General features: G+C 42.5%; 1 protein-coding gene across 1 annotated transcript in view; it reads right to left on the minus strand.

The window, feature by feature from the left end:
- The window catches only part of LOC119722025 (SID1 transmembrane family member 1-like), a 128,112-nt gene extending 118,808 nt beyond the window's left edge, over positions 1-9,304 (minus strand). The window contains exon 1 of the mRNA XM_038192007.1: positions 9,049-9,304. Coding sequence (XP_038047935.1) covers positions 9,049-9,246 — 198 coding nt within the window. The 5' untranslated portion in view covers positions 9,247-9,304. The remainder of the gene's footprint in view (positions 1-9,048) is intronic.
- Between the last annotated feature and the right edge of the window lie 2,856 nt (positions 9,305-12,160).

A 12,160-nucleotide genomic window follows, 5' to 3' on the forward strand; every position in this document is an offset into this window, starting at 1 on the left:
CAACTCCCGTACTTGAGGTCGGTGTTCGTCAGGTAAATCTTCTGTACTTCTGGAATACAAATCTTTGAGATGTTCAGGAATCTCTTGTGGACTGTTGTTTTCACCAGTCTTCAATTCCCTCACACTGGCACTGGAAATCATCTCTGGTTCTGTTTGTATAGATGAAATCATCCCTGACATGGTTCCCTCCTTAATTACAATTTCGTCTTGGCTCATGTTGACTACACGAGCTGGTAATATGTCTTGGCTTACGTTCACTAGTGTTCTTGCAAGCATAATCCCTTTCCCTGTAAACTGTTCTCTGCCTGTGGGTTCGATGATGCCCAGTCCTCTTACATTTTGTGGTTTAGAAATCTTCACAGGAATCAATGCCTCATGGAACGCTGGTACCACCGTAGTCTGTGACACTACCACCCTCGAGCAGAACAGTACATCATCTTCATCTCGACATGGTATTTGTTCTCCATCTATGAACAGCTTAAGGTTGTTGAAGTCCAAACTTCCGCCTGTTGCCAAAAGGAAATCCATGCCGAAGATTCCTTCACTTTTTATTCTGGCCACAGTAACATCTAGTGACTGGCTTTTTCTTCCTATCTGCAAATCCATCATTGCATGTCCCCACGACTCGATCGGAGTACCATCAGCCTGCTTTAGACAGTTTCCCATCATGTCCAACTTCGGTTTCTTGCCCTTTGGAAATTGCTCACATACAGTTGTCGACAGCACAGTCTGTGTAGAACCAGTGTCCAGTAGAAATTTTATCTTTACTCCACGGATCACTCCAGTCAGAAATATCCCCCTGTTACTCCTCTCAAAGATAGTTGTAGATTTCAATTCTGGCTTTTCCGATAAGTCATCTCTTACGCTGCTTTCCATCCTGGACCGTTCCTCGGTGTCGGCGTTCCCTCGGTCCGTTGAGTTCGCCCAAATCCGTTTCCCTGGTTTTGTACTTTCATGCCACTTCTAGTACAGTCCCGGGCGTAGTGTCCCTTCTGACCACATGAAAAACAAGTCACCATTCTACCCATTTTCTCCCGATCTTGTTGTTCATGATGTGTACTGATGCGTTCCTGGGGTTTACCATTTCTAATTTCCCACCGCAACTGGTCCACCATCTTCATGACATCCACCAACTTCGCGTTCACATCAGCAAGTTCTTTCGGCATACTGTTGCTCTGCTCTTCGCCACCAGAAACGGCACACGCGAATTTATTCGATCTTCCCCTGTCTCTGGTTCTCTCCACCTTTAGAAAAGATTCAGTATCCAATGCAGCCCTCACAGCTTGTTCCAGAGTCTGTGGCCGTGCCCGGAATATACCGGCCCTAATCTCGGAATCCTCTATGGAATCTGCGAAATGCCCCTTCGCCAACCTTTCACGGACGTTGCAAGGTAGTTCCGGGTAAGACATTGCGGATAAATCCCTAATCGCTTGGTCTAGTTCCTGTAAGGATTCTCTTGCTCCTCTTCTTCGCGTTCTAAGTTGTAACAGAAAATGTTCGGCTTGCTCACCTAGGCCGAATCTCCTCTCAAGTTGTGCGACAAGTTCATCATAGTTCGGATGTTCCCTCTGTGGGAAATTTCCAAGCACCTTCAGTGCCGGCCCTTGTAGTCTGGTAGCGAGTTGATAGGCAGCCTCTTCTCTTGACCATCGATTGACAGTTCTGCACGCCTCAAAATGTTGTTGGTAATCTTTCCATGGAATTTTCCCGTCGAATTTATCCGGAATAATTTCTCTACGGCCTACCCCTGACGAATGTCCACCACGCGGTCTGTCAGCTGGCCCACCGTTGTGTGACTCTCCCCTCAGATCACCATTGCCTCGTCCCCTACGATTCATGTGGAATTGTGGACCCCGCCAATCGTCAGAATTCTGCTGATGACGACTACATCCTTTAGGACCAGTCCAGGTATCAGCTCTGCCTCTGCTAGAGTAGTTCCATGGTGGCACTCTTCGTCCCGGTTCATCCATATCCCGATAATTATCTCGTCGAAATTGAATCTCTGGATCGGACTCACGGCGCCAGTATTGTTGAAATTGCCAAGACTCGTCCTGCCAATCAGTCTGTGCTTGGTCTCCATCCTGCAATATTCTCCGTGTATCTTGCCGATAATTGGTCTCGTCATCTCGCCCTTGACCACGACGCAATTCTTCGCTGCCCGGATAAGGTGTAGATCTTCTCTCTGATGGAGCTACACCCGTACCCCTCTCTTGATCCTCTTCACCCGGACTGTTCACACAGGAAGGTGGTGGTTCTCCGCCTTCACCGCCCTGGCTTCCAGGCTCAATTCTTGTCTTTATCTTTCCCTGCTTGCTTCTGCCGTCTTCGTCCATAGTAACTGCAACTCGTAGTAAAAACAAATAAAACTGCCAAATCCTGTCTACGACGCCAATTGTAACGCGGCGGCCGGGCGAGGTGGGGTAGAGGGCGCTATTAAAGACTTTCTGCCGTCACCTTGCTAGATGTAATGATGCCAAGTCACAATAAATTTATATTTCCCGGATCCGTTTGGTTGAAATGTACAACCAGGCAGTCTTACTTCATTTGGATATGACTAAGAAAGGGACGAAGACACTTCTTCTATAATTCAACAATAATTTATTCTTAAAAACTCCAACAAAATTATTTGCAGTCAGTCAACGTTAATACGTCAGTTTACTCCGGCTACCACTGACTCAGTTTACTCCGGCTACCGTTGACTCAGTTTACTCCGGCTATGACTCAGTTTACTCCGGCTACCGCAGACTCAGTTTACTCCGGCGATCCCCAATTAATTACCCGCCAACTCCTAGCTGGAATGACTCCGCTAGCACCAAGCTGGAAAAATACTCCAATAACTCCGCCAGCTCCCCGCTGGAAAATACTCCAATAACTCCGCCAGCTCCCCGCTGGAAAATAAATCAATAACTCCGCCAGCTCCCCGCTGGAAACTACTCCAATAACTCCGCCAGCTCCCCGCTGGAAAATACTTCAATAACTCCGCCAGCTCCCTGCTGGAAAATACTCCAATAACTCCGCCAGCTCCCCGCTGGAAAATACTTTTAGTCTACGCTGACATCGCAGTGACGCTAACACTGGTACGTAGAACCCTCTTCCTGTCCCGTCTTAGCAATCGCCCCAAACCCTCTTCCAATAAAGTCCCGGAGTAAATTGAGTCGGTGAGTTGCCGCCGACCAGATCGTCCCTAAAACCTGAACGAATCACATCAAGCTCTATCGGCAACTGATTCGTTCGTGCGGCGTTTGAATTTTTATACCGCCCACAACTGCATCACAAAAATGATTTCATTGGTCAACGCGACCTTGCACACAAAACTCGCGCGCGTAATCAAAACAATAGAATTGCATTCTAGTACGAAGGCTTCGCCGTAAGGGCGTACCCCAAATATGGTAAGTGCCTGGCCTAATCAATATTCATGAGTTATATACTGAGCGGGCAGAACAAAGATGGCGGCTTCCGATCGGACATCGTGAGTACGGCTGGCTGGAATGAATTCTGGTAGTTTTATCTAAAGTGTGTGATCGATTGTTATCTCTATTTAATGATAATAATCACATGAATTCGCAACTTGCAGGCACCTCACGTCACACTAGATACAAAATGTAACATTATTGAATGGCCCTGAAAAATAACAAAAACATCGCTACGAATTTCCAATCAGTGTCGCCGTCCAACGTGAAAGACAACAACCGAAAAGTGAAAGACAACTTCGGTTGACTTTCACTAAACAACAGAGGGCGTAATCAGAATTACGGAGCACAAAATACGACGTACGCCTTATATTGCATTTTTATTTTACGATCTGTTTTGCCGGGATGCAGATTACGGTACCGAGTTGTTTGTTGGAATGAAAATGCCTTAAAATATATTTGTCGGAACAAGACCTAAACGTAATGTTTAAAGTACTCAAAAAGTAGTCCAATACCTATTTTTTGTTTTTATTGAAATGATGTGTATCATGCAACCATGTGTCCAGGCGGCGCGATCGGCCATGGTATGGTCGACCGTGTGCAGGGGCGCGCGCCTGTATAATTGATTGATTGATGGCAGGTGCATTAGAATGAGTAATAAATGCCAGAGAACATTGTTACAGAAGGGTGGTTTTGTTACGTTTTTAATTGAGGGGTTATTTCAAATATATTTGTCCATGTACTTTTAAGTACATATTTTTTAAAAAATATAGCCACGTCATCGCAAATGTTTCCATTTTGGGAGAATCTGTATACAAATTTGTAATACGTAGGCCTAATTGGCACATGGTTGACTTTCAGCAAAACAACAATTCTCGGAACTCTTTCCACGCATAGGATTTAACTAAGCTTCTTAGACTTTCGACAAAAGTATATTATAATATTTGTGGATTTATTTTATTCACCTCCAATTCTCAATTATGATATGATTTTAAATATTTTGCATGCAGTTAGTTGTTTTTACCAAAATCGAAAGAAATTATTTTATATTCAAACATTTAGTAACAATGTCGGATGGCAAATAAAAATTAGTTTATCAAACTAGAGACCAAAGTTGTGCACATTATCCTTTATTCAACAAACATCGATCCACATTGTTTTAAGAAACTTGTAGGACACAATCATGACAATGGAGACTCTGTAGAATGATGTTTTCCGTTCGTGCGCAAATTATGGGCACGGAACTTTTGTGGCAGCCAATTTGACTTGTCTGCAGACGACGATGTTCTTGGTGCTTGTTGACATTCGATATTGTTCAAATTATTTTTCCATTTAGTTTATTAGGCCTAGTCATCCTTACAATATTTAAGTCTATTACTGTATAGGATTTAGTTTATGCTAGCTTGAGTTACTCCAGCTCTAATGCCTATCGCGATAGGCATTAGAGCTGGAGTAACTCAAGCTAAGTTTATGCAAGAAAAAAATCGGTCAAAGTACTAAGTGCGCGAAAAATGGTCACACGAGGATACGGATTAGCTTGGACCCTACTTGACCATGTCCGAATGTTAAAAAGACAATAAGTTGGGTCCAACATGTCCAAGTTACTCGGACAAGGTCAACATTGGTCAAGTGGCCCATTGGTTGAAATGTTTACGGTTTGTAACCTTTGGTACAACTATAGAATGCAGGGCCACTTTACTCTACATCCGCGCCTCCGTACGGCTGCGTGGGGGTGTGGAGCCGCAGTCGACCTACCTCCGAGAATTGCGCCCTCTATCGGCGCACGTCTCTGCGACTCCGCAACGACTGCGTGGAGGCGTAGAGCCGCAGTCAACCTACCTCCTAGAATTGCGCCCTCTATCGGCACGCGTCTCTGCGACTCTGCGACTCCGCGCCTCCGCTCCTCCGCGCCTCTAGTGTCCTGTCGCCCTCCCTCCTTCCTTTGCGAGGAAATTAAAAATGGATATGGATGCTTCGTTCTCAAAAAAAATACCACCGAGAATTGCGCCCTCTATCGGCGCGCGTCTCTGCGACTCCGCGACTCCAGTGTCCCGTCGCCCTCCCTCCTTCCTTTGCGAGGAAATTAAAAATGGATATGGATGCTTCGTTCTCCAAAAAATACCGCCGAGAATTGCGCCCTCTATCGGCGCGCGTCTCTGCGACACATTTACAAGCGCGCCCTCCCTTCCGATCCTTGATGAGCATGATGAGAAGACAAGTGCATTCGCTGCATGTACTTAGCACTTTTTGCAGGTTTGCATATTATTATATTGTAGCCTATTACATAGTATTACGTACTCCTATCCTCACATTGCCGGCCTCGATGCACGCCTCCAAGCAGAAAAAAAAAACTTGCTCCGGCGTGGCCCTACATTCTATAGTTGCTCCTAACCTTTTTTTAGTTTTAGTTTTACACAGCAGGAGGGTTCAAGAGGTCTATGTAGAGTCCTACTTAATACTCAGACTAATCAGACTAATTCACTAAATAAGTCCAACTCAGACACAAAAAGAGCATGACTAGGGCCTACATTAGTCCGAGTAACTTGGACCCAACTTATTGCCTTTTTAACATTCGGACATGGTCTGGCGATCGCCAGAACACGTCCGAATGTAAAAAAAAAGGCGATAAGTTACTCGGACTACTACTTTTTGTAGGCATAGCACTCTGGCCCAACATACAGTCTGCCGTACGCACGTATGATGTAGTGCACTTTTCAAGATCGTCTCATTTTAGAGTCAATAAACCAATCAAAATTATTTTTCTTGTGTGAATAGTGTGTCATTTCTTTTATATTTGTATATTTTTAAAGTACATAATAAATAAAATACAGCGACAATAATCGAACTTATAAAATACACCATCATTACGCGCTACAGTCACGCAGGATCTTTTATTCCCTTCGCGCGCAGCTCAGAAACGAAGCGCAAAACCCCCTATTTTGAAATGGTCTTGGACAGGCCTTCCAATCCTTGTTTGAGCATGAAACTTCAAAATATTGTAGACATGACCTTTGACATTATCATCACACTTCTTTCTTGGAGCTTACCCGTCAGTTTCGAAAGTTTGAAGCGTAGATTTTGTGCAAAGAAAACCCTCCCGTAAAAATTGAAGTTTCCACAATTTCGAGAAGAAAAAAGCACCGCACTATTGTGGAGAAGCTGCTCTATCACCTCATCCTTACAGATCAGCAAATACTTGAGTGGAAGTCCTGTCCATTTGAGAAAAAATACAGCGAGTTTTTCCTTGCGTCAGTTTTGAAAATGACAAGAAGCGTGACCAAACGGTGTGTATACGGATGACCAAACGGTGTGTATACGGATGACTGAAAAAGGCCAAACAAATCCGTGAAAAACACGGTCAGAGTTGAGCCGTGTGAAGGGAGGCATGAAGCATGAATGTAGCAGCCTTGGTTGAGCATGTACGTACGTGCGCGCACCGCGTTGTGTGTGGGCGCTCTTATCTACGACTGTTTCATGCGAGGGGCGTTCTGTTTGTGCGGTATGCGGTTGTGTTGGATTGATTCAGTTTCGTGAAATCTGCGCAGCAAACAGCACATGCATTTTGGCTAAACTGTGGCTGTTGTTATTTGCGCACTTACTCCTTGGACTAACTGAATGGATTTTATGACAGTATTTTTTTGTAATGTATTGTGAAATAAACAATTTACCCACGGTTGAGAAATCATGTAAACAAATATTTGTGTTATTTTTATTTCCTGAAACTGTGATTTATATAACAAAATGTAAAGAGGCAATACACAAGATAGAACAAGCAAGGTTCTGTTTTGGATTAGGTTTGTAATTTTAATGAGCCGAACTGATTTTAGTTACTACATACATATTTACATAACGAAGACATCATTAAATATATTAAACAATTTGCTCAATGATGTAAATCACTTCTTTTCTCTAAATAATTGTTCCAATATTCAAACAGATAGCTTGCATATATTTTCATCAGAATAGGGCACTCAGAAATGAAGATATAATGTTTACGCATATTAATTAGCTGCACAAAGCTAATTTGCATAATATGGAGGTATTTACTTCATATTGGGCTTGTAGACCCGTCATGATAGAGAAAGCCTACATACCAAATTTCATCACAATAGACCACTTAGAACTAAAGTTAGAGTTTACGCATATTAATGAGGTGGACTTAGTCGTTTTTGCACCATTTCCATGCAGTGTTTCCATTCTTCAAATTGGGAAAATGGGCACTTTTGACGGTCTGAGACTCAGCCATACAAAATTACATACATTCGGTTTTTGATGTAGTACATTTCCAGGTGGCCATTTTGCTAAATACTGTGTTTGAAATACTATTTGAAGTAATCTACTAGTACATATATTATTGAAAGTGCTGGTTAAAATTTTTAAAAAGATAGTGGATATTTTGCCAGAGGTAATGACGGCAAACTAACGATTACTAAAGGTTTGCCGGCGGCAATCCATATCAACAGAGGGCGCTGTACTCTTTAAAATAGGGCTGAATTATAAGATGTATTAAATTCCCACCAAAAGTTGAGTAGCACGTTTGGTGTAATGGTTTTAAAAGCAAAGGCTCTAGTAAGAGGGATGACTCGCGTTCGATTCCGACCGCACCACATTTTAAAGGTTTTTTTTCTCATCCCCAAATAAATAAGAATATTCTTCTTTTATTATTTTAACATGTCTCAAACATTTTTTGCAGAGTATTATATTTTCTTTTTCAGATTTGTGGCTCTGGAGGATTTTTTTTTAAAGGGAAATAAAGTACGAAATTATAAAATGGTCTGAATCCCATCTTGTGAATACGAGGTAACAACGATAATTTTGGCATGGAGCCAGACTAAAACTTGTCACCGGAAAATGGGTAATCCTTACTTTTAGGACCCCTTTCCTATATAAGGTTAAAAGACTCACCAAAACAGCTGACTAAATGGCACGCAAAAGTGACATTCTGATATTTCTTGACACATTTGAACATTTGGCAATGACACCTTCTTGAATATCAGCAGGTTTGATTTTGTAGAAAGAGGGCAGGGTTTTGATTTATGAGGGGTTAAAGACGATGATGACAAACAGAAAATACATTAAAAAAGCAAGATGGCTAACTGCAACAAAAGGTAGGAAAGTCACATTTTCTTTAAAGGGCTTTCAAAATTATAGCTAACATGAGTTTGTCTGAAGAAAAAAGACTTCTTTAGCCTGCAAAAGTCACTTTGGTACAGGACAGTCGTCTGCAAAAGACGGTTTTGAACAGTACTCGTACAAAATAGAGGTGTCCTAAAAGTAAGGATTACCGGAAAATGTTTAAGTACAAAAAAACAGTAACTGCGCATGTTCAGTGCATATCCGGCACACTAACGTTTACTAAAGGTTTGCCGTCTCCGGCAAAATATACACTGCCTTTTAAAAACTCCTTTTGGGGGCTTTTACAGGCCTATTCCATTTTTGGCAGGATTTCGCTAATTTCGGTGAACTTTAATTTACCATAACTCTGGAATGCATTGACCGATTTTCAAAAAACAAAACTAAGTATTCATCTTTCACATAGCTCTTTCAATTGGTACTGTCTGGTTACATATTGCACAATAAATACTGTTTTGTGTGCTATGCCTAGGACTAGGCCTGCTTAACTGCTTAAGTTACTTACCGCATTATGTGGTGAAACATAGACCAGTTCAGAAAAATGCTTTCCCTCGCTCACTAGGCCTTGGTATGTCTGACTCTGACTATATACCGGCGTCCAATGCCCTGCTAAAAACAATAAGCCTACTCCAACTTGTACGATTAGGGAATATCGTTTAAGCGTAGGCCTACTTCCAATTAATCCCATTTTGATCGTTGCCATTTTTAGGCTTTCGCCGGCCGCTTGTCAGTACACTATCAGTCTCCTGTACAAGTCTAGGGAAGTCCAACCTCGTCCCCAGTGCTTACTTTATTTCCAACCGCGTTAGAGCAGGTAGTGGTGGGCGCGTACTGCTCGACACCCTGGGGACGAGGTTGAGGAAAGTCGGGCTGGTCTCAACCTCGTCCCCAGGGTGTCGAGCAGTACGCGCCCACCACTACCTGCTCTAAACGCGGTTGGAAATAAAGTAAGCACTGGGGACGAGGTTGCGTGCGTGCATTTAGTTCGTCTTCTCACGCATGCGCAATGGTTTCCTCCGCATCGTCGGCTTGCTAACAGCGGTAACAGACGACGCACTGAACGATTGTCTGGTTTTCATGCCTTAAAATGTATCCTTCTCAAACGTACTTAAAAGATGATTCAAACCAAAAATTATCAGTAGACCAAGTGAACAAAGATATAAATTGTCTCTACAGTGTGGTAACGGCGCTAAAAACCTTTTCAAATATTTAAAAAAAAAAAAAAACAATAATTATATGGACAAAAAACGTACAAAATAAAAAGGAAAAACATCGTTCGCTTTTGAGTTTGGTTTACACATTTTGACAATTTGCCGGGTTTACCTTAGATCAGCCGTAGTACCATCGGAAAGGATGATAGATTATTTTCATTTTACAGGTGATTTGATGTAAGAAGGAAACCTGTAGCTTATAAAAATCGTCATTTTTCGAGTAAACCCATTTTGAAAGCTTCGTGCACAAATACACTGGTCCCAGTGCCCTATGTGATCGTATTAACTGCATTTCAGGGCCGGGAACCAGTCAGTTGTAAATCGTTTCAGTTAAATCATAAATGTATACATTTCCAACGCGTCGAAAGATTACAAACGGAGCGCCGTGGCGCGTGGCGCGTGGCTAGCCATGTTAACGGGATTCCAGGGTTTGTGTACAGGTACGTGCAGGCGCGGTTCTAGAACCAATATTTTTTTTGGGGGGGGGGGGGCTAGCAGGGTGGATCCAGAATTTTTTTCAGGGAGGCGTGCTGAAATGTAGACCGGTTATTTTTTCCAGACACTTTTGCCTCCGAAAATCAATAGGTGGGGGGGGGGGGGGGGGGGGGGGGGGGGGGGGGGGGGGGGCTCTCATGCCATATTTTTAATGGGGAGCGCCAATAAAATCCTAAAATCATTCACACTATATTAACTAATGCACCCTTTTTGTCATGACTATTTGTTTGGGGGGGGGAGACCGTTCGCATGTACATCACAATCCTTCTTTTTGCTAATGCAATTTTTTTTTTTTTTTTTACGGAATTTATTTTTGGGGGGGCTAGACAAAATTGGGGGGGGGGCTAAAGCCCCCCTAGCCCCCCCCCCCCCCCGTAGAACCGCGGTGCACACTAACGTTACATTCAAAGAAAAAAAATGTATAACGTGAGACCTTACTTTTCTCATTGAAACGGTTTCCGACTTAAATGATATTTATACATCGCACTTTCCGTGGCATCCTTTACCATTTTTCAGTGAAGACAAGTTTACAATTACTCGGCAAAACTGAAAAATTATCCCCTAAACTGTCGCCTGTTTTGAATTTGTGACCCAATATTTTCGTGCTACACGACACGGAATAACAAAAAAAAATGCATCAAATACTCTCTGTTTTTTTGCGCTAAGGTTTGCAAAAGTGACTTTGATTGCCTTAAATTCCTGTCCACGTGGAAAGAAAAATTTATCAAAGTACTTCGAGCGTGATGTTGACCGATACTTCAGTGGGTCAAACTGCGACTGCAGGCTAGGCATCCATGTTTACTGATATCAGCATTTCATATTTTGAGTGCGCATGCGCGCAAACTAAATGAGCGGCTGAAACATGCGTGATAAGCGTACTGCGCGGGCATTTCGAAGATTGGCCGGGCACGCCCATAATGCGCTCGCGCTCGCGTGCTTAGTTTTGCATGTAACGTCACGTACGAAAAAAAAAATTATGATTCAAAAGTCGCGATGCCTGTACGATATGGATTATGTCAGCCGCGTTTTTCGCTAAAAAAACCCCGCTGTATCTGTGGTTGTAAAGGCACGAAAGGGGTAAGTACATTCATAGCTCCATGGTACATTTAATACAAATCTTTGCTAATTAACACAACGTCCAAACGTTGTGTTTGAAAGGATTGATTCTTCAAAATCACAACTTTTAACATTTTAAAGATGGCGTCGGCACGTAAAACGGATAAACTGCAGCCCTAATTATAATGTACCGTATTTTGGCACATTTCAATTAGATAGTGGATATTTTGCTGGAGGTAATGACGGCAAACTAACGATTACTAAAGGTTTGCCGGCGGCAATCCATATCAACAGAGGGCGCTGTACTCTTTAAAATAGGGCTGAATTATAAGATGTATTAAATTCCCCCCAAAAGTTATGTAGCACGTTTGGTGTAATGGTTAAGCAAAGGCTCTACCAAGCGGCATGACTCGCGTTCGATTCCGACTGCACCACATTTTAAAGTTTTTTTTCTCATCCCCAAATAAATAAGAATATTCTTCTTTTATTATTTTAACATGTCTCAAACATTTTTTGCAGAGTATTACATTTTCTTTTTCAGATTTGTGGCTCTGGAGGATTTTTTTTAAAGGGAAATAAAGTCCGAAATTATAAAATGGTCTGCATCCCATCTTGTGAATACGAGGTAACAACGATAATTTTGGCATGGAGCCAGACTAAAACTTGTCACCGGAAAATGTTTAAGTACAAAAAAAACAGTAACTGCGCATGTTCAGTGCATATCCGGCACACTAACGTTTACTAAAGGTTTGCCGTCTCCGGCAAAATATACACTGCCTTTAAATTACACAATTCCAGTTGGGTTTACGATCGCGCAAGGCATGATGAGAAACAACATGGCGCTGCAAGTTCGTA

The sequence above is a fragment of the Patiria miniata genome, unplaced genomic scaffold, assembly GCF_015706575.1.
Source record: "Patiria miniata isolate m_02_andy unplaced genomic scaffold, ASM1570657v1 HiC_scaffold_14, whole genome shotgun sequence".
Lineage (NCBI taxonomy): Eukaryota > Metazoa > Echinodermata > Asteroidea > Valvatida > Asterinidae > Patiria > Patiria miniata.